The 27,822-nt window shown below is 43.4% G+C and overlaps 3 protein-coding genes and 2 long non-coding RNA genes across 11 annotated transcripts in view; 1 reads left to right on the top strand and 4 right to left on the bottom strand.

The window, feature by feature from the left end:
- actn3b (actinin alpha 3b) overlaps window positions 1-9,253 on the bottom strand; it is a 34,530-nt gene extending 25,277 nt beyond the window's left edge. The window contains exon 1 of one of the 2 annotated variants that reach the window (XM_071459187.1): window positions 8,876-9,253. In XM_071459187.1, the coding sequence (XP_071315288.1) occupies window positions 8,876-9,010 (135 nt within the window). In that variant the 5' untranslated portion in view covers window positions 9,011-9,253. Of the gene's footprint in view, window positions 1-7,551; window positions 7,571-8,875 lie in introns of those variants that run through there. The other variant, XM_071459189.1, reaches the window with a different exon arrangement.
- Window positions 7,597-24,913, top strand: LOC139606832 (uncharacterized). 2 transcript variants are annotated; one of them, XR_011684697.1, is made up of 3 exons: window positions 7,597-7,737; window positions 11,639-11,756; window positions 24,776-24,913. It is a non-coding gene; the product is annotated as an uncharacterized lncRNA (long non-coding RNA). The 2 variants fall into 2 exon arrangements; XR_011684698.1 differs by having other exon boundaries at window positions 7,615-7,737; window positions 11,635-11,756.
- LOC139606831 (uncharacterized) lies at window positions 9,843-13,856 on the bottom strand. The gene is made up of 3 exons (XR_011684696.1): window positions 13,559-13,856; window positions 12,975-13,100; window positions 9,843-12,196 (listed from the first exon to the last, which is right to left on the bottom strand). It is a non-coding gene; the product is annotated as an uncharacterized lncRNA (long non-coding RNA).
- rbm14b (RNA binding motif protein 14b) lies at window positions 15,228-20,744 on the bottom strand. 5 transcript variants are annotated; one of them, XM_071459200.1, is made up of 4 exons: window positions 20,605-20,744; window positions 18,075-18,427; window positions 16,639-17,707; window positions 15,228-16,334 (listed from the first exon to the last, which is right to left on the bottom strand). In XM_071459200.1, the coding sequence occupies exons 2-4, from the start codon at window positions 18,421-18,423 to the stop codon at window positions 16,013-16,015; spliced, it is 1,740 nt and encodes a 579-aa protein (XP_071315301.1). In that variant the 5' UTR covers window positions 18,424-18,427; window positions 20,605-20,744; the 3' UTR covers window positions 15,228-16,012. The 5 variants fall into 5 exon arrangements, with proteins under 5 accessions (XP_071315301.1, XP_071315303.1, XP_071315302.1 ...); XM_071459202.1 differs by having other exon boundaries at window positions 16,639-17,686; XM_071459201.1 differs by lacking the exon at window positions 20,605-20,744 and adding an exon at window positions 20,536-20,577.
- On the bottom strand, window positions 21,055-27,438 carry ccs (copper chaperone for superoxide dismutase). The gene is made up of 8 exons (XM_071459204.1): window positions 27,281-27,438; window positions 26,963-27,035; window positions 25,805-25,942; window positions 24,799-24,973; window positions 24,170-24,230; window positions 23,658-23,735; window positions 23,422-23,525; window positions 21,055-22,920 (listed from the first exon to the last, which is right to left on the bottom strand). Exons 1-8 carry the CDS (start codon window positions 27,413-27,415, stop codon window positions 22,761-22,763), a joined length of 924 nt encoding a protein of 307 aa, XP_071315305.1. The 5' UTR covers window positions 27,416-27,438; the 3' UTR covers window positions 21,055-22,760.
- Between the last annotated feature and the right edge of the window lie 384 nt (window positions 27,439-27,822).

Raw genomic sequence — 27,822 nt, 5'->3', positions numbered from 1 at the left:
ATGACAGTCCTCCACCCACAAACACAGTGAGAACAATGCTAATGTTTTAAAGATTTAAGGATGCATTTTGCACAAACAGAAGATAATATTATCTCAGTTATAAATAAATTAAAACAAATAAAAATAAATTTATATCCACAGCAGACATCCCTCTGCTGAATCACCACATGTAGTATTTTAAAAAGTCTATGAAGCACATACAAGAAGTTAGACAAACATATTAAGCAGTGTCACTGTACTGTACCACATCATTTACAAGCCAGGTACTCCATTTATTTTCTGTCCACAGCTCTGTTCCCTGAACAACTCAAGGGAACGGATGGCTAACCCGTTTCAGTCAATCACTTGTTTTGACACAGCTTGGGCTCAGTGTAGGGAAACATTGTGTCCTGCTCTGCTCCATTATGCTGACTTACATTATGTTCCACTGCCACGTGGATCCACTTTGATGTGCTACCACAATGATGATGCCAGTATGAAATACCAGCCAAAACTTAACAATGTGGCCCTCCAGCAGTGTCTGTGTGTGTGTGTGTGTGTGTGTGTGTGTGTGTGTGTGTGCGTGTGCATGTGCATGTGCAGGTGTTCACTTTTCAGAAGAACCACACATGCTGACTGGAAATCAAAGAGCAAGAAAAAAGTGACACCTTTTAAATTTGGGGATTTTTTTTTCCAATGGTGGAGAGTCAGATGTTTCTTTGACGTCAGAGTCAGTCTGCAGTGAAGTGGTGGACCAATCCCCAGAACCACACTGCTAACATGCCATCCTCATGATTGTGTTTTTGATGTGATAATACACGAACACAATATTTTTGCATTTTTTTGGTATCCTGTTATGAACACAGACTTGGAAAACAAGCTAACAACCTCAGGTCTTTTTCTGCCAGTGTGACTTTAAAATGTCAGTGAGTACATATGTAATAACCTTGTTTTTCTGCTTGTGCTGCACACACACAATCACACACAAATCATCCATATCTTTCATTGTTCACTCTGAGCTTTCACCCTCTTTCTTGTCAACAAATGAATTGACTGACTACATGATCGATGGTGGAGAATAAAGGTGAGTGTACCGGTTCATGGTTGGCAGCAGCAGCAGCATGCTGAGTCTTTTGTTGTTTAATGAGTTCTGGACTTGGAGACTGACGACGAGGGAGATAAATTGGTGTAAGCGGTTGTGGAGGATTTATGACAGTGTGGCTGACCTGAGAGGGGGTTGTGGGTAGGAGGAGGGGGGTTGTGTCTGATTTCAGTGGGCGAGTTCTTTCTCTGAAATAAGAGGCAAAACTGTCCAGGCAGATCTAGGGTCAGGTAATTCCATCTTAACAAGAACCTTGACCATGAGGGCCCATGTGTGAAAATGATCTAAGGCTGTCTATAGTAACATGCAACCAAGCTACATTTCCCAGGATTCAATCAGCCAAAAGAGCAAGTCACTGTCTTGTGATTCTACTTCTGCCCCCATTAGCGAACCACAAAAACATCATTTAATCGTTTAGTCAGATGATCTTACGACTCTGATTTCATTTTGTTATTTGTAGGTTGTGGAACTGAAGTGACTCCAGATTGACCACGTGACTGCTGCTGAATGCTTCGTCATTCAGGAAGTCCTCAGTTAGCATCTGCTGAGGGCTGCTAGAACAAACACCTGTAGCATGTCTGCTGTAACAGCTAGTTAACATCTTTCACTTTGCATTTAACAGCTCAGACGATAGCTGTGATTTTTGTTGTACATTGTCTGCTCAAAATTGAAATATGACAGTGGGATGTCTAATCACTCCTATTAACTATGAAGGAAAATTGCATCTCAGGGTTAGATGAAGTCAAAGATAATGATATTCTGCTCACAATTTGATATTTTAACTGGAGCTAGCAATGTTCTGGCAGAAGACAGCAGCTTTTTTAAGCCATTATAAAGTACATAATGATATCCTCCTGACCTCAGACCTATTATAAGAGACCCATCATCTCAGCAGACTTCCAACTGCCAACTGTAACTTCTGCTACCACCAAGCTATAAATATCCATTGCTTGCAGCCAACAATTTGGCCCCAACATTATGAGCTCAGAGCACTTTTTATAAAGACAGGTTCCGCATTCAGTTTGTCTCATTACTACAGGAAGCTGAATGACATAAATGCAGCATTTGAGTCTGACACCATTAGGACCTGAGGTCACATTTTGTAGGTGTTCGGCCATGTATCCTGTGTGTGTCATTTGCTACTGAGGTCACAGTCTTGGCAGCTTGTTGCTTTCTGGTTCCTCAGAAACACAAGTCTCCATTTTCAACTGAGCCTGGAGATTAATAACTAAATCTGTGATGGTTTCAGCTTTATACTGCATCACCTCAAACATAGTTTTGTTCAGTTTAGTTTGCTTGCACAGACACAAACTGCAGACATAACAGTAATTGAGGTAACACCACTGTCAACCAGGTAATTTTCTCTAACTAATCCAAGTTTTTATTCTATTTGCAGAACCACAGGATTGCTCTGATCAGATCAAGATGGCTGCTCTCTGAGCCCATCAATCATCATTTCTACTTTCACTCGGTAGATTCTGACACCGCTGATGTATCGTGTTCGCTTTCGCAATTACAACACTCTGCAATAACTTTTCTGTCTTCAAACTGTGTCCCAATTCTCATAAGAACTCACTTGCAAACCTCACCAGAGACACGCTTTCATTCTAATAAAATACAGTGTATATGAAGAATATGTCACACACATATGCACACGGACACACACACACACACACACACACACACACACACACACACACACACACACGCACACACACTCCTGAGCCCTTCCTACGGCCTCCCAGGGCTCCTGCGACCGCAATAAAGCAGTTTATAGAAGCCTCCCTACATGGACACAGCTTCTGGAATAGCAACTGCTATTTGATCTTACTGCAAGCTCTTTCACCTCTCCGCTTACGTTTAACCCTCAAACACATACTCTATACATGTATCACACAAAACAGATACAGCGCACAGCACTGATTTATCCCTCTATTTTGACACAATTCACCTGGAATAAAGTTTAAAATCACTTTTTGTATCACTGGACAGTGATATAATGCTGTAATGAGACTTTAAGATAGTGATTCATAAAAAGAATAGTTTAAGATGAGTAATATTTTCTTATGAGGTCACTGAATGGTGTGCACAGGGAGGGAGAATAACTCCTCCACCTCTGCTCTTTTTGTTTCAGGTGTAAAAGGGGCCTTGTTAAATGGAAAACATTTTTGTCCATCTTTTCTCACTTCTTAACTCATTCAAACATCTGTACAAAAACAAACTGTTTTATGACACTTATTTTTCATGTGTCCTGTCACCTCAGTGTTCCCTGTCAGAACATGGTGCCTTACAAAAACATGTTGAATACTGACATCAGAAAATCGCAAATATTATGTTTGGTGGTCTCATTTTAGTCCCTCAGAAAACTGTCTGTACACTTCACTGATGTAGTGACTGAAAAATATGCTGAGACGACTGGAGTCCAGCTCAATAGGGTAACTGCTTCTGCAGTGGGATCACATGACCCTGACAGAGTGAATCATGGGAAGAAATTTAAGATGCCTCCCTCTCCCAGTTGCATCTTGGGATAAGGTACTGTAACCCAGGCAGTGAGCACAGTTCAGTGGAGCAGGTCCAAAGCTGTGAATTACAAATCATTTCTGCAATTTCCTCATTAATGGTCCCAATTAGGACCAAGAGGAGGGGAAGGTGCCTCTGTCCCTTGCACTCAATGAAAAATTCCTTTTTATTGTTCTTTCATCAACTTAAATTAAAATCATATAATTTCATTCTCTGATGACTTGGATGAATACATCCCAGCTCCAATAAGAGAGAGCAACATGCACCATTATTAGGCAACGCCATATCTTGACAGTGAAGGGAACAAATTCATTATCACTGGTAATGTGACAATGAATTTCAAGTCAGACTGTCCAGTGGTTTGATGTGAAACTCAGGCACATTTTAAAAAACAAGCCACACAGTTTAGTTAAATGGTAGGAAGACGGAAAGGGTAAAGACCTCCACGCGACCGTGACTAAACCATTTAGCTGATATGCACCCCCCCCTACCCCACCCAACTGCAAAAAACACAGACCGTGCTATCAATGTATTGCACCTGAGGGCATTTGGAAGGATCTGAAATATGAGTTTCTATAAGCTGCTGTTACCCATAGTCATTATCAAGTGAAGAAACCAATGTTTGCAAGGCTAAATTTATTGCAAATCACTTCAATATTACCTATAGAGAGCCAGTGTTTTAGTATTGTCTCACAAAACATCAGGCAGGAGGTGAAATCAATGACCCCGTCTGACTGCTGCACTACTGGCTGAGTTGTTAAAAGTGCAAAATGAGATTAGACAAGAATAGATTTGATTACGCAGCACCCTAAGATCTCTCCTCGCCCACACAGAAGGCCATTACATTAGGTTGAGTGAATAAATATCACATTACTGAATATAACTTTATAACACCTGAATCTGATGGTGATCACTCTTTCGGCCACTTCATTCATTTTACACCCTGTGGAATAGAAGAGAATCGAACAGAACAGAAAAGGGAAATATATATACGTTTCAGTACAAATCTCTTTTTCAAAAAAAGCATGGAGAAAATACCAATGCTTTTAAAGACAGTTTTTACAGAATCAGGAAGTGTAAGGGCTCCCGTTAATCCTGGCAATAAATGTTGACAATTAGGCCTTGTGCAAAACCACTGCAAGACCACTTAAGGGGCCCTTAAGGGGCCTTTCATTGAATATAAAAAAAAACATTTGGATGATGATTTGAATTAGTTTTATAAATATATGTAGTTATTATCACAATATTAATTTACCTTACAATGTAAAACCAAGAACATATGACAATGAACAAAGATACTGGCTTACAATTTTTACACTCACAAAAATAAACTGCACACTTGAACATGAGGGACGTTTGTGTTTGTGCATGTATGTATATATTAAGCATTCCCCATGTGGCTAACTGGTCACCTAAACTAATAAGGCTGTTAATAATCCTATGTAATGGGTATTTATAGGTTATATCTAGCATAAGCTTTGCTAAGCAGCCAGTTATTCAGTTAGCAGCTGAACTCTTTAACTATGTGAAACAGAAGATGATCATGTCATCTTGACATTTTCTATTTAGTTTTAAGATTTCAATACATTATACAAACAAAAAGTAGCCAGAAAGTAGTGAAACTATGACATATGGATGCAACTTATTTGATTAAGTGTTGGCGCTGCTACAGTATGAACCAGCATACAACCACAACAAACATAACACTCCTTTCTCTAATGAAAAGCCTTGTGTTCAGCATTACAGATGGTCTAGTGAGAGGAGTCCTCTGCAGCGAGTTAATCTTTAAACACGTATTGATCTTGCTTAGAACATCCACTAGTTTTTGTAGAAGTGCTCAAGTAAGACCTCTCTAGACTGTCAGCCCCACATCTGAATGAAGCAGACATCAATAAGCTTTGAGAGTTCATGGACATATCCACTTCTGTCCTCAGCTGGCCTGTTTGCCTAATCTCTTGAATCAGCCTGACAACCCAGCCCTTCTTATTTCTTGGATTACAGTTACTTTGATAAAATGAAATCGTAAGGACAAGATGCAGCCAAATCTAATCACTCTGTCCTTTCATAGCTCATTCCATCTGACACCCTTCACTAGATGCAATATCTGACACGATATTTGCCAACTCCTATTAAATTAAATTCCTGCTGCAAACCAAGCCATGAATCATTTAGCTAGCAATCCGCAAGAGCTGCTTCATGATAAATATAAACCAATGTCAAGATGTACAATTCAAACACACGCATGGGCACCACACACACACACCAAGCACACTATTTCTAATGACCAGTATCAGATTCAGCATCACTGTGTGTTGACAAACACTTTACTACTGCGTCAAGTGATGAGCAGCTTTTTCCGCTGAAATTTCAAGGACAGAAAAGAGAACAGGTGGAGCGAGGTTTCCCTTTCATATTCATTACATTGCGAAATGATGCACTGGCTATATTTATGGGCTGATATCAGTTCCTTAAGCTAGATTTTACATGCCGAGAAGAGCAATGGAGTACCATGACCAACTCCCCTGGGAGGCTGAGAGGTGAAGACTAAAGAGAGGGGCTTGCTTGGCTGTCAAGGTTTTTCAAGGCCCATTATATCATCTTACATTTAAAGAGTAAGTCTTCAAATAGACAAAAAAAACAAAAAAAAAACAGAAAAACAAGACAAAGTATACCACGGACGCAGAACGAGGTACAAGGGGATATTTCAAGAAGGGTGGTGAGAGGAAGTGTTCAACCTAACTAGAGAAAAGACAGAGCAACAAAAAGACAGCAAGAGATGACGGCAGGGAGGGAGGGAGCGAAGTTGAAGCCAAGCAAGTTGAAAAGTATTTTTAGGAAGATGTTTATTTGTAGGTCTGTGAATCCAACCCGGGGTGTATATCTAACGGCCTTCCCATCTCTCTCTGTCTCTCTCTCTCTCTCTCTCTTTTACCATCTGTTGAGGTCTCTCAGCCTGTCACAGTGTCTCAGCTCTATAGGTGGGGGGACGTTTAGCATTGACAGAACAATTCTGCAGATTCACTGCAAAGTCTCATCTGAATATGCCACGCTGCTTTTGTGAAGGTGTATGATGTAATATACCACAAAGGTGCAGAGTAGGTGGTGTTATATTAGATTATATTAGATGAAATTAAAATTATCCCTGTGGCCTTGGGACAAAAGCACAATAATGGGATACATCTAAGAAAAAGGATATAAATTAGAATCAGCAGGCATGGACAGATTATAAATTTAAATAGCCTGATTATTTTTATCATTGACATTTGGACAGTTGTGAGACAGCCACCAAGTACATAAATTAGCAAGACAATAAAGATTAAAATAATTTTTAAAGATTAAAAAGCCAAGCATCTTAAAATGTTGCTTATTTAGGCTACTGGTTGAAAGATTGCACAAAATCCCAACGGTTGTTGTAGAAAGAAGAAATACGCAAAAAAAAAAAAAAAAAAAAAAAAAATGTGAGTTGTCTTTTTGGTTGCCTTTTCAATTTGGGCTAATCATTACTTTTCCTTTTGGGACTTTTTCCTCTACCTATTACATTTGAGAGAAGAAAAACATATTTTGCACCTCTTTTGACAACATTTAAAGTGGTATTGAAGACATTTACACATTTCTGAAAGACTGGAACAAAACATATTTCACAATAAACACTTGTCACCTGTTTTCCAAGCTGTGACTCTCCAGTTAACTGCAAGGGACACTACTGACTGCTTTTATCTTCAACAACTTGGCTTTAGGTTTCTATACTTCACCACAGACTGAATTTTTTTTATTGCAGCTAAATAGGAGAGCCATTTATATTATGTGAAAATAACTGCATTGTCTGTGCTAGTTCTGGGATTTGGGTGTCATGTTTCTCAGCTATCTAAGACCCTCTAAACTAATGTTAATGTCATAAAGTGTGATAGTGAGAGAAAAGTAATACCTCTAAAACATAACAAACGATCTACCTGACATTATTTTCGGCTACAGCTCCAGGAAGTCTGTGGTGAAAGGTCGTCGAGTCTGTCCCTGTCTTTGAATATGGTCAACCAAGATGGCGACCGGTGGAAGAACCGTTAAGCCAGCCGACGAAAGGACGACAAACATCTTTCCACTCATCTGAAACATCGCGTCGGCAGAACGGGATGTGTCAGGTGAACATTTAGACAAGTGGTAAAACTGAATTAATCTCCGTGTGTGTCGTTTCCGCCCCGGTTTACCTGCGCCAGTTGTCGTTCAGCTCACTAAACGCACCTGTTGAGCTCTTCCGCCACGCAACAAGGCCAGCTGGTCGCCAAGGCAACGGCCGGCTAGCTCAATGTGGCTAATAATAACAAGCTAAAAAAGTCTCTTCCTGGATATTTTCTCCTCTTTTTGCATTTAAACTCTTGAATTCAGTACTTGTCAGTAGCGGGGGTATGGATTAATTAATTGATGATGTTGGTTGTAGGCTACTCCTGTGGTGGAATTACTACCTTTGTCTTGAGTTTTCTGTGAAAATGAAAACAATTTGACAAAACACAACAACACACAACACATTAGCTCAACATGAACTGAAACAGCTGAGGACTGTCTGGCTGTCTGAGGATGGAGGGCCTGATATTGCTGATATCGTGCTCCAGGGTGCAAGTTTATAAAAAAAATGAATGAATAAATAAGTAAATAAAGTGATAAATCAAATTTTGTCAGACCTCAGGCAGTTGCACACTTTGTCCAGTTGTCCTCAGACCACAGACCAACTGATGTGGCCTAAAATAGCTAATGAACTCACTGAAATTAAAATGATGGTAGTTAAGTTTCTCTCTCTCTTCTTTTTAACCCTGCCTATGCACTCAGTGTTGTGTATTAATGTTGTTAAAACCTGATAAAAAAAAAAAAATAAAATAAAATAAAAATGTGTATTTTATAAGTTATGATTCAAATGAAGGCTGAGGACTGGGGAGGGGGGGTATTATATTTAGACAGTCTTCGCAAGGCAATTGGGGGTAACTGAAAGACAACACTGAGAAAGTTCCCCGGCCTAAAATATCTGCCCATGCAGCTTCCAGCAGGACTGAAGTGCCAGGTGCGGGGACAGCTAGAGCACAGATGCCCAGTTTCATGTTGGGCTGTTGTAGACTTACACAAATATAGGGAGGCCGGTTATTTAAAAAAAAAAAAAACCCTCTTTGTCATGTTAACATGCTAAAAAGTATTTTAAAAAATCATGGGTAAATGGGTAATTCGGTGTGTAATTACGCACGGCGGCACAAGCATAACCCGCTGTTTTAATCCTCCAAATCCAAAACCTACCTTCCTCTGCTGCTTCTCCCAGGCAGGGTCCAGCAGCAGGTCCCTGTCCCAGTCCTCCTCTTGGGTCATGTAGGCTTCTTCATGGCTGATCGTATAGGAGTTGCTGTATGTAATTTGGGTTTCGACAGCTGTCATCGTGCCGCCTCTGTCAGGACTTCTCGCGTCCCCCTCAGCTTATGGCAAGAAAAAAATATTCAGCAGTGGAAACGACGACGACGCCGTGAGGGCAAGAACCTCCTTGAGACGAGGGGTCTCGCTTTTAGGGGGGAGAGACAGTTAAGGGCTGCAGAGACCAGACTCCACTGGTGCTAGGTGCCTGTGCGGAGGTGGTGCTCCCACTACCAGAAGACCCTGCTGGCCGGTGCTCCTTTCCTGGTCAAAAGTGGCACACGTGACCGCACCCCAATAAGTATGGGAACCGACAGCATGGGTATCAGGTTCTGGGACTAAAAAGGTGTAAAAGGCGGGGTGGTCTCCCAGCGAGTGGGGTTAACAGGCCTCTGAATGGTGGGGAGGGATGTCAATTACGCCCCCTGGCACCAGCGAGGTTTTTATGGCCTGTGAGATGCACCTGTTGCTGTTAGTGATCCTCAGTGGCAAAACCCTATGCAGCCTATGTAGTTTCAGCCTTCCTCTCTCAAAAGAAGGGGACTGAATCTCAAACTCTCCAAAAATATTAAGCCTTCGTGATAAAATACAGTTTAAGAGATTATTGAAGACATTATTATTATCACTCTAGGTAAAATAGGACCTGTTTAAATGCTGTAAAGACTGACAGCAACCCAAACCATCTTGTTCCACACTGCTGAAGATAAGGCTGCAGGTAAACGGAAAGTTCATACTGTTTAATTTCTATCATAAAATAGACTGCAGGGTGTCCAACAATCTATCAAGAGATATTCATGACAGTGTATATAGTGTGTCTCAGTAAAAGAAATTGCAATAAAAAGAGATCCAGGCGCTTAAATGAGCTAAAAATGAATTTATTCATGATTTGCATGCAGATTGAAAAATGCCTCAACATTTTAGGAAATACAGGTTAAAAGGCATATATATGCAATCCACAACCGTACAATATAATTTGTGTGTATATCAGGATTTGTCATTCACAGTAAACATGTTGACGCAAACATTTCATCTAACATTCATCAACTACAATCCCCCACCCCCCCCCATTCAACTTTGTGCTGGAACAAATTCCATTGAAATGAGCAGATCCAGATTGCTATTCCTTGGAGGTGACACATTATTCGGTCACCCTTGATGTGTCTTTGGAAACTAGAATGGTTTATATAATAATTAATCAGGTATTTAAATGTAACTACACTCAGCTTGGTCCATTAACCTACTTGAGGACGCTTAGATACCGTGTGACTATTTGTGGTTACCATTAGGTACATTACTGTGCTGCTACTAAAGCTGAGGGAATTTAGTAAGTTCATCACTGTAAACATAATGCAACAATAATGCAAGTGTGACAATAAAATGGACCACGGAAAAAGACAGACTCGGCCTCTGGTGGCTTTTTAACATATACAGTCTGGGAGGGGGGCAGGTGTGGACAAAATAACAGGAACACCTCAGAATACAATGCAAACCAATGCACCACCAACGCACCCTGAAACATCAAGAATTGCCAAATTTTTATACAAATTCTCTGCAGAAATTAAACCAATTCATTAGTGCAGGGATATTGTATTGAATTGTATTGCATTCTGCAGGAGTTCAAGTTGTCTCCATCCCCTGCAGCTGAGGTAATGGCTGAGGTATGACTCTACCGCCAGCATCTTTATCTGAAGGATAAGCAGCAGTAGAGTCTGATATCTGTGATTCTCATCTGTGCTAGAGGAGCTAGATTAGTTGTGATCACATTAATGAAACCCACTGACTCTCGACTTCGCAAACTCAAAAGGCAATATGGTCTATATGGTTTGTGCTCAAACCTAACAGGGGTGGGTTGTGTTCCAGATGCACACACTTGCACATCTCAGCTGCTGCAGGAGAACAGATGTAACCTGCGGGATCCCATCAAAAAAACATAGACAATACAGGGAAGTGCATACAGAGCATCTGGATTACAGTTCTTCAGCTGTCCAAACCACAGACGGCAGAGGGAGAGTGGGTGAGGAAGTGGAAGTAGGGGGGAGGAGGCTGCAGCGAGCTTTGGCTGTCAGTACAGTGTGACTGTGAATTCAGAGCAGGTGGAGGGAAGGGAGGGGTGGGGGGTGGGGGTGGGGGGTTCAAGAGATGCATGGCTGCATTCACCCAAGCACAGGAAGCCCCAGACTCACAAGCACCTGAAGAAGCCTTTAGTGAGGAGTTGGGAGAGTGGGGAGGATGAGGTGGCTGCAAGAAAAAAACAAACATTTGGAACACTGCGCGCCCTGATCATGGAGGCCAGGAGGGTGCATTGTTTTAGAGAGGAATTGTTTTAAAAAAAAAAAAAAAAAAAAATTTTCCTGACAACATGTACAGTGGTTTGATGCAGTGAAAAGATTAAGACTACATTTCGGTAAACAAAGATGAAGTGTATCCAAGAAACTGAGACCTACGAGACGAGGCAGCATTATCAGGACACATGAAATGTCCAGTGTGAAAGGGCCTTTCCAGAATAAGATTCTGGCCTATGTAGCTATTATTTCAGGGTCCTCCAAGATCAGGAAGGTGAGGTTAAAGAGCAGCTTCCACTACCGACTCACCTTATGATCAGCTCATCTATTCATTCCCCTCCTTCTTCTACCCTTCCCTTTGTTTGTTAGGCAGACAGAAGACAAAAACCCTCTTTGCCTTGACTCCGTCTCACACATTGAAAGCCGGTGAGTGCGGGATTGTGTGTGAGGGCTACGCTCTCTATCTCAGCACATGGACAATCTTTTAACAGGTAAGAACACAGACAAGTCACCCAGAGCACATATCCTGCCATTCCAGCTGATCACAGTATTACAGAAATAGAGCTGCCATCCCAGAAAAGTCCTATAGGAACCCTGAGATTGATGAAATCTACAGGTCAGACTGGCCTCATACCTATAGGCCTATCTTATAGGACGTTTCTGATTGGCACACAGGCTGTGAGGGACCCAAAGGTAAGGACATTGTTGACCTCTACAGTCAGTAGGAGGTTGGTTAATCGTTTTTTGATGTGTTGAAGCTAAGTTCTTTTGGGAAACGGGTTTAAATCCCTTCCACAGCCATGTGGAGCAAACCCAGCATTCAACAGTTTTAGCAAAGCGATCTGTCCACCATTGAAGTCTCTCTGTGTCATGTTACTGAGTCCGGCGGCGGGCCACCATACACACACTGTCCATTGGCACGCCCAGGCCTCTATGGTAACAAAGGAGGGTGGGGAGGTTGGGTCAGGTGGGTGGTTCTGGGAAGTTGAGTCCGAGCCAGAGCCACGAACCCAGATCCAAGGTGGCGACGGCGGTGGCGGCGGAAAAAAAAGCGCTGTGTGTGTGTGAACGGCGGAGAGGAGAGGCGCATAGGGACAGTAGGGTGGGGATGAGGAGGAGGTGGAAGGAAGAGGGAGGGAAGGGAGGGAGGGAGGGGAGGGGAGGGAGGGAGTTGGGTGAGGGCGGCGAATACGGCGGTGGAGAGGAGTTGACTAGCGGGTGAGGGTGGGGGTGTGTCCGCATGTGCTAAGCCTCACCAATCAATGAAACACCACCCAAAAAGTTCTTCAGACATCCATGCTCTCTTTCTGTACACACACACACACACACACACACACACACACACTTCCTTTTGCTCACTAGCAGACACCAGCAGGACAAAGAGGGCACAGTCAGTCGCCTTGTATGCTGATGCGAGACAGCAGTCAGTCTTGTTGGGGAGAGGGGTCCTAACCTCACCCCACCCCGCCCTACCCCGCCCGCCACCCCCACCGAGGAAGAGCCCAAGGCTGTAGGTGTGGCACTGCCATTGCAGCAGAGGAGGAGTTACGGAGCGGGGAGAAGGTGGGGAGGTGGTGATGGCAGAGGAGAGGAGGGGGGTGGAGGGGGAGGAGGAGCTTTTGGTCAAGGCACAGTCAAAGGAGGGGGCGGCAGGTGGGGAGAGGAGAGGTCAGTGCTTTTGTTTCTGTTTTGTTTTGCTTTTCATTTACCTTGGTGGTGAAGAGAGAGAGAACAAGTTCCCGCTGCGTTGGCGTCGCGCTAAAAGTCGTCCCCATGGCTCACGCCGCCACGCTCACGCACGGCTGCACGCTGGCCGTTCCAGGTGGCACGGTGACCTAATTCAGTTGAGATAGTTAGTTCAGAGCTGGACTGTCGCGGGGCTTTTTTTTTTTTCTTTTCTTTTTGCGGCAGAGTTACAGATTATCACACATGCAGGTCTGAGAGTAGAGTGGACACAAAGACACACGGAGGGGGAGAATTTGGTGCAGCAGGGAGAGACCAGACCAGACCAGACGCACACCCATCAACCCCAGGAACAGGACTGCTCCACAGATCAAAATGCACCCAGGCCATTCTATCTGTATGCCTCTCCCCAGCTCTCAACATGATTTCACAGTGTGTGTAAAGTCCTTTCTGCATCAAAATCAATTTTTTAAAAAAGGACCATAGCAAGACTTTCTTGCCAGAATTCAGTTCTGAAATGCATTTGCTCGAGCAAACCCTTCCACAGAAATGCTGGTTTGCACACAGTTTGAGAGGCTGGAGAGAGAAAGGAGCACCAACCCGCACTTACCCTGACCAAAGAGAGCAAAGCTGGGCCAGCATCTACACCTGTCTCCCCCTGGGTCCCCAGTCAAATGGGTCTGGTGGTCATTTTACACAAGAGAAACAGATAGTGGAGAAGAACAACATAAACAAGAAGAAGGGGAAATGTCCAAACCCTTTGCTTTCTTTTACCACAATAGTCAGCCAAACATTCTTTATTATAATACGGTTTATAGTATACATATTCTCAATAAAAAGCATGCCGATTTTTTTTTTTTTTACTTTACTTTTGTCTTTTCCTAATAAAAAAAAAAAAGAAGAAGAAAAAAAGAAAAAAAAGGCAAAATTAAAATACTTCTCTAAAAAAAAAAAAAAGGTCTCAAACATGGCAAACAAGACATTTTGCAAACCACATATTTCTACAAAGGATGCAACTGGTATGTGTTTGTATATACGACACAGAAAGATTACACTGTGAAATGCAAAAGTCACCGAACCACTAAAAACCACGGGGGGAGGGAGGGAAGGAAGGGGCGGGAGGGAGCGAGGCAGTAAGGTGATTTCAGAGGGTGTGTCTGTGTGTGCATCAGACCGCTGTCAAATGGTAGTTGCAAAACAAAACAAAACAAACAAAAAAAACAAAAAAAAAAAAAAAAAATCTTTTAAGCTGATTGTTTCAAGTGATTGTAGAACCAGATGGGTGGAATTTGCCACTCGGGACAAGCTCATGAATGCGAAAAGTACCTGTACTCGCAAGTCGAGCTTTTGGGATCCGGATCCGGCAGAGCCCACCTATCAGATACAACAACCAGATTAAAACAGACACTAACATTTTTTGGCAATTACAATCTGAAGCAGGTCTGGTATTTGTAAAAAATGAGGATAGCTGGGGCAACTGGAAGACACTGCCCCATCTCTCACTTCATTGGTGCTATCGTTTCTGCTTAAAAACCAGCGGCTAATCACGAACCCGCGAGGTTCAATTTGTGGCTTTTTCAAAACCCTATGATATGAAACAGAAGTAATACACAGTACAAGTCCAATGAGAAAGCTTCTAGCCTTCTGGATACTAAGCTCCTTGAAATGATTAAAAAGTAATGTCAAAAAAGCACTTAAAAAATGGGAGATCCCTCCACTTAATGCACTTCACTCAAAGCTTATAGGCACATAATTGAGCTTGTCACATCTTATCATGATTCCTAACAGGACGCAGTGTAAAGATCCGTTGTAAACAGCTCATTCAGTAGTCACAAGTTTCTTTTTTTTTTTTCCCCCATTTACAATTCATTACACTCCAGTTTGACTTGTATCACATGTAAACTACACTAAAAACAAACAAAACACGTACACTATATTAAAAAGAAAGGCCTCAGAACATGAAGGAGGACTATGTACAAAAGTCATTGTCACTGAAATCCAGCTCCTCCCTAAACTGCTGACCCTGTACCTTTACGAGGAGCAGGAAATAAACTGCTGACTGGGTGAGAATAGAATAAAATAAAATAGAATAGAATAGAATAGAATAGACTCTACACTGAAATCTACTGTCAGAGGTAGGCAGCTGTAGTTAGAAAGAGAAAGAGAGGTGAAGCAGTGTCTTTCAGCGTTGTAGTTAGCGTAAAGGTGAGAAAGGGATTCAGAAAAAGGGGAGGAGAGATCCAAACATACATTACAGTACGTGTTATGTGTGCTTTACGTTTTTTTTTTGTTTTTTTTTTTCCTGCAAGGCGCAGTCTTAGCTGCTGCGTTTGTGTGCTGCAAGGTCAGGAGACTGCACATCTCTCTCTCTCTCTTTCACTCATTCAAACACACCCCATCCACTTCACATTCAAACAAACAAACAGCCCCCCCCCTCCCAAAAAAAAAAACCACATCAACCTTGGTTCTGTTTGATACAATGCAATGCAGCCTGTACACAATGTGTGTTTATCTGACTCCCCATCTGATTACATTACAAATCTAAAGTCTTCAACATAAGGCAAAAAAGGTTTCAAATTAGCTGCCCTAACTGATCATCTAGGCCTAAGGAGGATGGCTGAGAGGTTCAAAACCAATGTCTCTTTTATCGTAGGTTTGGCCTTAGAAAATCATAACTGGATTGCAGAAATAAAGGCATATGAAACGACTGACTGGGTCAGTCTAATACTGGCACAAGTGTGAGACTGGCACGATAAAAAAGTAAAACTGAGAAGCACAAAGAATGCCCATACAACAGATGAGAGCCTCCCTTTCATGGCTGCACTGTGTGTGTGCAAACAGGACCAAGGTTCGCTGATCCATTCCCTCGTAAAGCAGGTTAATAAACCAAGGAGCCCCCAGGTTCAAACCCTACCCCACACACTTAGAGCCCCCAGACGCACACACACTCACAAACACACACATACAGCTGCTGTAAGGTGGTCAAGTTTGGGGTGGAAGAGGAGATGTGGGGTTGGGGGTTCAGGGCAAAGAGGGAGGGATGGGGGCTGAGAGTTGTGTGCGACTATCGGAAGGGGGGCTCAGGCGTGTGAAGGGAGAGTTCGGGGCGGCGGAGGATGGCCTCCTTGCGCGTGGGCGGCGGCAACGGCGGCTCATACACCCTGGGCGCAGCCATGGCGGCTGCCACTGCCGCAGCAGTGGGGACCACTGGCCTGAGGGCATCCAGCGTAGCGACCGACTGGGCTGACATCGCGGGTACAACAGGGACCGCTGGCATAGCCTGCACTCCCGGCATGCCAGGGATGGCTGTCACTGTGCTCGGTGGCGGGTAGGCATACTGGAACTGAGGGTACTGCTGCAGCTGCTGGTAGTACTCCGCATAGTACCTAAGGGAAGGGAGGAGGGAGGAGAATGGAGAGGAGTGGGTTAAGGGAGGGAGAGGAGGGTACACGTAGGAAGAGGGACAGCAAGGGCGTTGATGGTAGCGCTTTGCAACACAAAGAGAGCAACAAGAGAGTGATAAAGCAAACAGGAAAATGAAAAAAAAAGCAGCCCTGAGAAATTTGCCTACAAGGTAGTAAAAGCATGACTGAAAGTCAACACAAAGTCAACAGTGAAATGAAACTCAACAGTAATGTTTCAGTGGTGCTGCGTAAGTGATGATAAAGACAATCAAAGATCGTCTCCTACCTGGCCATGGGGTCCTCTGCAGCCTCGACGGCCTCTTCTGCCGCTCGCCCAGCTGGCGTGGGGAGCAGGGGTCGGCGGGGCTTGGCTCTCTGGTACATTAACGGCTTCATCACAGGGTCTGGTAGCAGGGGTGCTGACCTTCGTAGGGGACTACGGTCCCTCTCACCAGACTTCGCCACAGCTGCTGCTGCTGCGGCGGCTGCTGACTGCTGCTCGGCCACAACCTGCTGGCCCTGGGCAAAGTAATGTGCCTGCCTGGCTGCCTCAAAGACAGCTGTAGTAGGGTCCGCTGCTCCCATGGCGCTTATATGAGCATAGGCTGGTGTGGCGGCACCATAAATTGCTGGAGCTACAGTGTAGGTGGGGTTTACCGCAGCTGCTGCCGTTGGCATTTCTATTCCAGGTGCAGCAGCCAGATAGACTTGGGGGTTGGCCATAGTTGGGGTGTAAACTGGAGTTGTGTAGGCTGCAGCGGCGGCAGCAGCAGCAGCAGCAGCCGCAGGAGATGCAGCCACCTGGCCGTAAATGTTGGGGGCCATCGAACTGTACATTTGGGTGGCGCCTGATGTAAGAGCTGCCTGACTGGCCACCGTACCGTAAAGCTGATTGGCAACATTGGCACCATACACCTGACTGGCAAGGGCACCATAAACAGCTGGGTTGACTGGATTTCCATCAGTGCGTGTGCCTGTGGTGATCCCAGTGAGAGCCGCATATGTGGGATCAAACGTGGAGGTGTTGTAGACTGAATTGTGCACACTCTGTTGGACCTGTAGAGGCAGGCCGGCGGCGGCAGCGGCGGCGGCAGCCAGGACCGCCGCCTGACTCTGGTACTGCTCCAGAGAGGGCTTCCCCACAGGGCACTCTCCAGCATAGTGGCCCTGCTTTCCACAGTTAACACAGGGTATTTTCCCTGTCGGTGCCTGCTTGCTGGGCTGGACCTTGGACAGCTCAACAGACAGAGGACGGCCCTTAAATGAGGTGCCATGCAGGGCCTCGATGGCCTGGAGCGCATCTTCCTTGTTTTCCATGTGAACAAAGGCGTAGCCTGCGGAAGAGGAATGCCTGGCTGTCATTGAGCGCAGGGACAACAATTAGGATCACAGTGGCATTGCCACAAGTACTTACTTACTTATTACTATTAACTGCACCAAAGGAAACCACCTCGTCTATCTTTACAACAAGCATGTGGGAGTTTATCTTGTTTTGCACACTGAGAACTTTGACCTGGTGAATCATAACATAACATAATTGCACTCAGTCTCTCAGCAACTCAACAACTGGAATAAGACTGAGATACAATGTCTTACTCGCACTACAGCTTAACTCCACTCTTACACTAGTTCCACAGTTTTATTATGGTCAAGCACAACTTGGGAGAAATGCGACTGGGAGCATTTTTAAACAATTCAAATGTTACCAGGCTTTTCACTCACCTTTGACTTTGTCACACTCAAGAACTTTTCCGAACGTCTGGAACAGCTGCTGTAGATCTTCAGTGGTGCACATCCCACTCAGATTACCCACAAACACCTTGGTGGAGTGCAACGGCCGTCCCCTCGACTCCTCCACCACCAAATTCCGACCACGAAACTCCCGCCCGTTGAGCTCCCGGATGGCGCGCTCGGCGGCACCCTCGCCCTGCAGGTGGACGAAGGCGAACTGTCGCAGCACACTGCAGCTGACCACCTGGCCATAAGGTTCGAAGATGGCTGACAGCTCCTCCTGGGTTGTGTCCAACGCCAGGTTGCCCACGAAGAGCTTCACTGTGTGGCTCTTGTCCATGGCGCTGCGGAGACACAGAGGAGCGATGTGCTTGACTGTGGTCAGAGATTAAGTGAGGATTAACTACACAGTCCAGCTCTCTGCCGCCGTAGATGTAAATCAGCACAAAGCCACACCTTCGGCTCTACAGTAGTCTAACAAGTAGGAAGTGCGATTGTTTGAACACAAAGGTGGACTGCAGTACACAAGGACATGGCTGACCCAGATATTTACTTTCTTTTGCAGAGCTTAAAAACATGTGTGAGGGAGGGGGACGGTCGACTTAACCTTACAGGTCTTGCTCCGCCTCTCCAACGTGAAACTTTTGTTTGTTCTCCAGAGATTAACCAGACAATAGATTAGCCAGGTTTCTATTGCAGTTTTGCGCAATACAGAAGTGATTTTTCAGAAAAGACGACAAACGCAGGATGTTGTGTGACTAAAGCTGGGTTTCCTCCTCTTGTGGTATCATTTCGATTAAATGTGACGACAGATTTCCAACAGTCCGCCTCTCGGCTGGAACTCCCTGCCTGGGGAGTGACACGACTTGAATGACCACAAGCCTGAGTCTATTTTTCATGCAACATTTGAGAGTTTTTTTTTTTTGTTGTTGTTGTTTATTTTTAATTTACATGTTTCCATTACTTGTTTTTAAGTTAGCAATTTAAAACTGCTCAGTAAGCAGGTTAATGGAAACACACATACTGACAAGCCGGAGCACAGACGTGACTTGTGTAAGACTCTATCCTGCTTTAACTCAAACTGAAAAATGCAGCAGCTCATCATTTTGAGGTTACAGTTTCACTTTGAATAAAAAAAAAACCCCAAATTTTTTCCCCCCATTTCTTCAGCATCAAACAGACAGAGATTAAGCTGATACACAAATAACCTGTGTAACAAACTATCCAGCTTTCTCTCAAATAAAATAAAAAAAAATGCAATAGCTCCTGATTTTGAGTCGTAAAAGCACTTGTGATAAAGCACATGAACAACATTCAAATTTCGCAAATCCAGTATCACACAGACCACACATTTGCCTGTGAGCTGGCCGTAAAACTCAGATTCCCGACGGAAGCCAGTGAAACTCATTCTAGCTTTGAGCTGCTGAGCATTTTCAGTACACATCACTGACCACAGGGGGTTTGAGACTGGAGATTATTAAAAAGGCTCTTGAGGAGGCTGTGGTCACCTGCGCAGCCATGAGTCACACACAGGAGACAGCCAGTGATAAGCAGCACACACACACACACACACACCAATACTTTTGTGCATCCTTTCACACGCCACGTACTGCACAGTGATGATAGCTGGTGTTTGAAGCAGCTGCCTCATGTTTTCCCCCCAGTGTCCTTCCTCACCGGCCTCTAAATCCACAGGTCAAACTGAGGAGCGTTGCTACAGGTTGGCCAACACCTTGTCTTCCTCCTGAACAACCTTTATGGCTGGCTGTGAATCGAAGGGCAGCGAAGGGAACATGACACCAGAGAATGACATTTCTATTTTTTGGTTAAGACTCCAGTCAGCTGCTGCAGACTGAACTACACCTCCTCCACCTCCACCTCCACCTCCTGCTGGCCATAGAAAATATGCGAGTCAATCTGTTGTCTGCACTGTGTGTGTGTGTGTGTGTTGCATATGGCTGCTGCATTAATTGTTGGTTCATCTCAGGCAGAGCCAGAGGAGAAGCTGGTTTTCTGATGACGCAGCACGACGCAGAGTCAACACATTTTCACCGCTGGAGTCGTTTGCAGGCGAAAGAAACAACAAAACAAGTCGAGAATACACAAGAGGCTGGTTCGGCCTGTTCGAACACACTGTCCACGTTTGCTGGAAAACTGTGAATGGCGAGACGAGATGCTTGAAGCAAACACAAGGCGAAAACAACCGCTGGAAAAAGAGACCAAAACCCTCATTTAACCGTGTGAAACGACCGCGGCAAAGCCGATCACAATGCCGGGCTCTCGGAAGCGGATCGATACAGTGTATCAACAGACGATCACATTTTTCCGCACTGGGCTGAACACAGTGTAACACCGAGCGCTTCCCGTGCAACAACACGGCCACACGGTCCCTGTCGCTAAAACAAACCCGGAGAAAACACCCGAGCTTTTCGCACAAATCGGATTTAATTACCTCCCATGCGGCTCGGATGAGAATAATGCTGCAGAAAAGGCGATTAAATAAAAGGATCTACCATCTTACCTAGGCGGTGCTGTATTTCAAAATGGTAGCGCCTGCTTCCGTTTGAATGTCGGGCATACTGCTGGAGAGGGCTGCAGAGGGGGAGGGCTGGGGCTGGGGCTGGGGCTGCTGCCGCCGCTGCTGCTGCTGCAGCCGGAGGATGCTGAATCCTCACAAAAAACACCCATTAAGTGACACACAGAGCATGCATAAGCCTGTTTGATTTATTAGAGCCTCCAGAAGAATAGAGGCAACCTGTGCCACCACAGGGTTGTGCTCCACGGAGAGAAGCAACAAGTGGGTCAGGTCAATTAAAGAACTCATTATGTGCTATGAAGGAAAAAAAAAAAAAAAAAAAAAGATGCATTTGTTTAACCACAGAGGAGAGTTCAAGTGCTTAAAGATTCACAGATTCATATATCAAGGAGAGATGGAAATATTGGTAACATTCAGAATATTAGGCAACAAATATCACTATCAACTCAGTTTATTTGGGTTTGTCCTCGTGGGCAGACAAGAACAAGGCAACTTGAAGAAATGACTGGGCTCTGGGAAATTTTCTGACATTTCAAAGTCTAAATTATTTTTTCCAAAAAGCAACAAATTAAACGATAATATAAGCGATCCTTAGTTACAGCCTCACACTCAGGTTGCATTCACAGCTCTCAGAAAGAAATGGTAAATGAACATGGTTCAATAAGCTTATTCGGGCATTACCAGGACGAGACAGATGCTCAATCTGAAAAAAAAAAAAAATCAATGCAAAAACTTGCTACACTCATATCATCAATATTTATGTCTTCATCAAGAAGAAAAATAAGCTGTGTGTTAACATAAATCAGTGTTTTACATTTCAGTCATCGCATACAATATCTGATAAGAGAAGACAACAGAGAATAACTCAAATAAAAATGGTGGTTTCCTTCACTTTATGGCTTTGCAGCAACTGTACACTCAGACCCCATGATGAAAAAACAGCTGAGCACACAGTCCTTACCAGCTCCACCCCTCCCTCCCAGAAACTTTTACCCCCTCTTGCCCTTTCACTCTGGATGGAATTTGACTCTCTCTCTCTGGAGCTTGGTCTAATCTCTCTTTACCCAAGTCACTGACACCACCTTATGGATTCAAAATGAACGCACTAATGCGACCCGTGTGTCTGGAGATTTCCCCCTATGTGCTTCAACTTTTAGCTAAATGGTTCCCACCTTTTTTTTGTCAAGTGCTCTTTCATTTTACCCCTTTATTTGTTCAAGATAAGTGCTGTGGTGAGTCCACGGCCTCACGTGTGGATCCATGATCCTGAATTAACCTTGTTTAGACTCAGTCTCTTTCTTTTTTCCACTAAGTTTGGTCAAGCTTGGATTCTTGCTTTTTACAGAGACAGATGTTTCAGTCATTAATCTGTAGCTTTTAGCTATTTCTCTCAACTTTTCTCTTTACTTTCTGACTAGTCTGCACACATTTTCAATCACAACACTTAGTGTCACAACTGACCCAGGGTGTGATGTAACAGATTTCAGCATCACACCATTTTTAATCCTATTTGTGCGTTGATTTTTCTCCTAAACTGAAATATGTGGATATATTTTATACCAAATCATAACTTAAATTTTTTTTTTTTTTTGGCAAATAAGCTGAGCTACCCCACAATGTTTCCACATATACACATGTATACAAGTACCACTGGGTGGGAGAGTTAGCTGATATTAAAGCAGTGTCATAGGTTGTTTTTAGGAGGCTTAGACACTTTCATAACATTTATCCCCACCAGCAGACAGCCAAAATGGATACCTCAGCTCTTACATCCGCATCAATTTAGATGGTGATGAGACAGTAGTGTCAGAGGCGACCGGTTACACAAACAAACAACAGCATTAATGGACATCTAGCTAATTAGAGGTGACTTTAACAACATCCCAGCCTGTTTTAATCTGCTTTAGTGCATTTAAAACCCTCAGAGGACACTAACTGCAACTGCAGGAGGATTTGATTTTTTTCACAGAGAAAAATTTCAAGAAAATAAGGCCATTTCTCTTTGGTCGTCTCTCCAGCTGTCTGTAAACATATTCCTCAGCTCTCCGTCTTCCTCTGACCCTCAGTCGACAAACGTCCCGTGCATTTCTTTTGGAGATGCTCTCTCTGTTCAAACGGGCGTCTGCGTTTGTGCCTGAGGTTCACAGGTGTGCTGCCGGCATCTCTGCGTTGGTCTTGCTTCGACCTGTCCCGGCTATTGGCCTGTCTCTCTCCTCCCACAGCGTCACCCCGTCGCAGGCACATATCTGTTTGGGATTTTGGAAAAGTCCCGCAGATCGGGCGATGATCCCACAGGCCAGCCTATAAAGGAGAGAAGAGACAGAGAAACGAGTGTTAACAGCCACAGAAGAGCCACTTTTAGAGTGGTTATGTCATTATTTTTGACTTCACTGTTATTTATAATATAATTAAAATAATGCAAGATATCAAAGTTCATTCTTAATAAAGTAATAATGATCATTAAAAATCATTTAAATATGGATTCATTACAACATGGCTATTAATGTTAATTAATGCAGGGTAATGTTAAGTATGGAAACCAATCCAATAATATTTGCTACATTTCCTTCATTCCTCAGTTTGTGTTTTTAAATATGAAATCACAAAATTTACACACTGACAAACAAAAACAAACAAAACAGCACAAACACCTTACAACACAATGAAATCCGAAACAACCGCAGCCTGAGAAATGACCACAGAGCTGTATCACAGCCTCAGCGGCTCGGGCTCAGCTACCGGCTGCCTGTAATACGCTGTATCCACTCTATCAACCAACTCAAACCACTGCCACTGACCCACCTTTCCCCAGAGTTTCCAGTCTGTTGGGAGAGAGGGTGACTGCCTCGACCCAGGTCGTCCTCCCCTGCATCCACCACCAGCGATCGGCCAATCACATCCCATACCTGCAGAGAGGGTACCATATTAGATGTTGATATATGACGTCTTTCTTTTATCTTCATTAAGCTCAGTATACTGTAGTTACATGGTGTACCACTGGTGCCTAATATGACTGTGTGTGTGTGTGTGTGTGTTACCTTTAGCTGATTGTCTTCGAATCTAAATGAGGCTCTGCCATCTGGTCCAGCAAGAATATTTCCCAGATCACCTACATGCTGCACAACAATAGAATGATACATAACCACATGACACACAGTGAATAAATAACACTGAGAGAGAAACACAAGCAGCACACAGCATGAAAGAGAAAGAAAAACTGCAGCTTTCACACACACTTTACTGAGAATTTAGCACCTGGAGTGGGAACAGCTCAAAACAGCTCCTGTGGGACGAATTTGGCAATCTGGAAGGGATATCCCATCATCCATTTGGCTTGTGTTGAAGTTTTATTATATCTCAGGAGAGATTTTGTCAAAATCTATTATACTAGAATATTTATTTACTTAGTTTTCCTCTTTTATCCTCTTAGATCTGAATGTTCTGGCACAGCTGATCTTCATCACAGAACAAGCAGGCTCCAAACTTACAAAAATGAAGAATTAAATGTTAAGTTTTTTAATAGCGCTCTAAGGAGCTGATATGAAAGTACCCTTTCAGAGTCCTCCGGTCCGCCATGTTGTCTTCCAAAGGGGTTATAGTGCTCTCCACAACTGCAGAAAAGAAGAAATTATAAGACACAATTATAATCATAATCATCCAGCAGTGAAAATTTAACTGTGTGCGCTCTTGCTGTCCTGTTAAAATAGTGGTTGTGAAGTGGGGAGTGGGTTTACTATAAGGTAGCAAAAGAAAAAGTCTGTTCATTTTCTGCATAGACAACACCCAACATCATTTTTACTCTCTCTCTCTCTTTTTCTCTCACTCTTTCTTTAATGTAGTCGTGAAGCCAACGGGAATTTCAAACTTTGTCCTGAACATGAATAAACAACATAATCTAAAACAACTCAATCTTAATATTGACACCAGAGTAAAGTATTGCCTTGTTTTATGAATGAGGCAGTACACAAGTTTTAGTTGACGCCCCTAAAGTTCCTGAACCTTTACAAAAGGTACCATCAGTACAGTAGGGATACATAAAAAAAAAATACTCCCTGGTTCCTCTGAGAAAACACAGGTTTAGTTCCTGAGCTCCTAAAAAAATGTTGCTTTTGCCTCTTTTACACTTACTCACTTATACTGTTTTTGCCCTGTGAAGCTCTCACAACGCATTGGTCCTACCTGCTGCAGTCCTGCGTGAGGTCCCCCAGGGTGTGAACATGGAGGCCATGGAGTCCCGGCTCCAACCCATCAACGGTCCCATCTATCAAGCAACGCTCCTCTGATAACTGCAGGAAACGCACCACCCCCTGGATCTGTCCTACACCAGCCAGCATGGCCACCGCTGCGCCCAGATCTGTCATAAAAAACACACACACACAGACATCATTTAGATTCATCCGGATCTTACTGAGACACACTGCACTTCACATATGGTGTAAAGAAGCATCGCAAATGCATCTCGACTGACTGCCTGAGATCAGATCGCGTCACCTCGCTCACATTATACTTTATCTGTGGGAAAGTGCGCCCCCATACAGCGACAGAGGCAGACCGATTTGTAGCCATTTTTATACAGACTCCAGATCCTTGTCTGATGGGCAGGGACACATCAACAATGACCAAACGTGTGTGACTGTGATAAGGATTTACTTCAGAGTTGACCTCCTCCTCCTCCTCCTCCTCCTGTGCTCAGGGATATTTTTACATTCACACTACATATCAGATCACACACAGCATGTCCTTGACCACCTCCAAGCCCCAGTGCACCCTGGACATGTGCAATCACATCGTCTTCTCTTGATTTATTCACCCAGGGTTTATTTTATTGACTTGAGTGTCAGGGCCAGTGTCTACACAACTGAAGCTGCATTTCAGTGACAGCACCATTAACAGTTTTAGTAGCCTGTGTGTCTGTAGACCTTTGACTATAAATGAATGTAATAAACACACATTTTCTTTTTGGGCAAGTTATCATTTGAATATTTCTCTACAAACCTTTTGCCAAAAGTTACATTCAACTTTTAATGGAAATTCCAGTTTTAAATCAGTAAATATCTAATTAAAAAAAATAAGTAAACAGTACCACAAATCCAGCGCTGACAGTTTTCAATATTAGGCTCTGAAAAAGGCAGGAGTGAGAAGGTGTGGAGGTTCGATTCCCAGCCTCACTCCTGTCGTTTCTCACCTTGCTCTGATCCTCCGATGCCTTTGAGCACCGCCCTGCGTCCGGTGCTTTCTATCAGAGCCTGCACCTCCATGCTGGTCAGAGCAGACTCCACCAGCACCTCCTCCTTACTCACATCAATGCTGACGGACTTCACTCCTGCAAACACAGTGAAACTGATGAGCGCTGTCGTCGGATGACAAGAGCAAAGATTTGCTGACTTTCTCTTTCAGAATAAACTGAACTCTTTTGTGTTTCCTCTGGCTTATGTTGAGTTAATGTATGTGTTTATGCAGCTAATATCTGTAGGGTGGATGTGGCTTCTTGACTATCTTTTGATGGGTGGGTGTTTTGGAAATATTTTATGTCTACAGGTCTGTTTTTCCTCCAAATAAATCTTGAAAAGTTTCCTGGAAAGAACTATAAAACTTGGTATTGGTGTTCAAGTCCATGCTTCTATTGTTTCAGCAGAGTTCTTTACTATTTCAGTTAGTTTTGTTGAAAAGAAGTTGTTGATTTCCTTTAAAAAGCTGCTCCATTAAAACCCAAGTAAATATTCATTCATCATTTCTTTATTGCTGGAGAAGTAATTGTTTCCAGCAGTAAAGACTTAAAGACTCTATGTCACACTAGTTTAGCATTGAAATTAATCATTTTGAAGTGTACCAATAAATCACTCATTTTATCATGATTCAGCTTAGTTCCTAATAATTTCTTCAAGGTTTCCTGGAAAGAACCATGGAGTTTGGTTTTAATTACACAGTAAATAAAGATAAACGTCTGTGACTGTTATTTTATTTAATTCAGCTAGCTGTGTTGAGTTTGTTTATTGACTTCCACATGAATTCCCATAGAAGAAATTGTTCCATTTAAACCTTAGTTAATATTTATTACTCATTCATTTATAATTGGGAACTCTATTCATCCTTCAATTATGCTTGAACTGTCTGTTTGTTTGTAGACACATTTCACATTTTGCTAACTTAGCTCACCTGCTATCCTCTGAATAAGAATGTCAAGGTTGTGCAAGGTCTGCAACTGGAAATGTACCAACTTATTAATTAATTAGGAATCAGAGAGGAACTAGACTGACCCATAAAAAAAAAAAATAATAAAAAAAAATATTAAATGTCAGATATAATAAACAGATCACATCCCCAGCAGTGACTGCCTCCTCACCTGGTCTACCCTCCAGAGCAGCTCTGACTTTCTCTGCACAGCTCTCACATGTCATCTGCACTGCAAACTCCAGCTGTGGAGGAGAAAACAGACACTGAACACCTGTGCATGTTTGCATACTTTGATAAAACAGTGTGTGTGTGTGTGTGTGTGAGTTATTTAACTGCGCAGCACAGGACTGGAGCTAATCATGTCAGCCAGCTGCAACAGTAATATCATAACATCATCCGAGTGAGGCATGGTTTTGTGTTGGCAGTATTATCACGGGTGAAACTGTGTCACCACACCGACAAAACATGACACATTTAAGGGTCTAACCTTGGTGGGCCTCTCCGTGTCCATCTTGTGCCCGCTCGTCACTGCCTGTGCGACGAAAACCGAGTTAAACAGAAAACTTCCTACTTTTCTAGAAACGGAAACAAACCAACCGTGTCCACCATCGGCCGCGGCCATGTTTGTGAGGTCACAGTGACGTCACCGCGCCTTACCGCCGCCAGGTGTCGACTACCTGTCACTGCAGTGGGTTGAATCTGAGAAATAAGTGATGTAGTTTTCTCAGTGTTGGAATAAATACGCACATATTTCACTTGAACCCTTTCATGCACAGAGGTCACTGCAGTGTACAGCTGTTTAAAAGCGTTTTTTTCTCTATGTATTCCTGCAATTTTGGGCACTGCTGCATAAAGTCCACTCTAGTGGAAGCTATTACATCACCCCATACAAAAAAAATCCCATTGGCTGGTCATTGCAATGGGAAAAAGTAGTCAGTCTTTCTACCTTCTATAAAAAGATACCATTGCAGGTAAAAAAAAAAAATATAATTACATCAAGTAACATCTAAGGTGACATATTATGTAAAG

Source organism: Trachinotus anak, unplaced genomic scaffold (genome assembly GCF_046630095.1).
Source record: "Trachinotus anak isolate AG129_WGS33_773 ecotype Australia unplaced genomic scaffold, CSIRO_AGI_Tana_v1 ptg000023l, whole genome shotgun sequence".
Taxonomy (NCBI): domain Eukaryota; kingdom Metazoa; phylum Chordata; class Actinopteri; order Carangiformes; family Carangidae; genus Trachinotus; species Trachinotus anak.
Note: the sequence above shows the minus strand (reverse complement) of the source record. Positions and strands in the feature narration are given on the sequence as shown.

Excerpts from the sequence above, each read along its gene's own strand:
- ccs (XM_071459204.1), bottom strand. The coding sequence starts at position 27,415 with ATGGCCGCGGCCGATGGTGGACACGGTTGGTTTGTTTCCGTTTCTAGA. Across the intron at positions 23,736-24,169 it reads GACCGGAGGACTCTGAAAGG|CATGTAGGTGATCTGGGAAA; the intron begins GTACTTTCATAT and ends ATTGTTGTGCAG. Across the intron at positions 23,526-23,657 it reads TCGAAGACAATCAGCTAAAG|GTATGGGATGTGATTGGCCG; the intron begins GTAACACACACA and ends CCCTCTCTGCAG.
- rbm14b (XM_071459198.1), bottom strand. The coding sequence starts at position 19,734 with ATGAGGCAGCTGCTTCAAACACCAGCTATCATCACTGTGCA. Across the intron at positions 18,428-19,693 it reads CCAGCTATCATCACTGTGCA|CGCCATGGACAAGAGCCACA; the intron begins GTACGTGGCGTG and ends GTGTCTCCGCAG. Across the intron at positions 16,335-16,638 it reads GCAGAGGACCCCATGGCCAG|GTACTATGCGGAGTACTACC; the intron begins GTAGGAGACGAT and ends CCCTTCCCTTAG.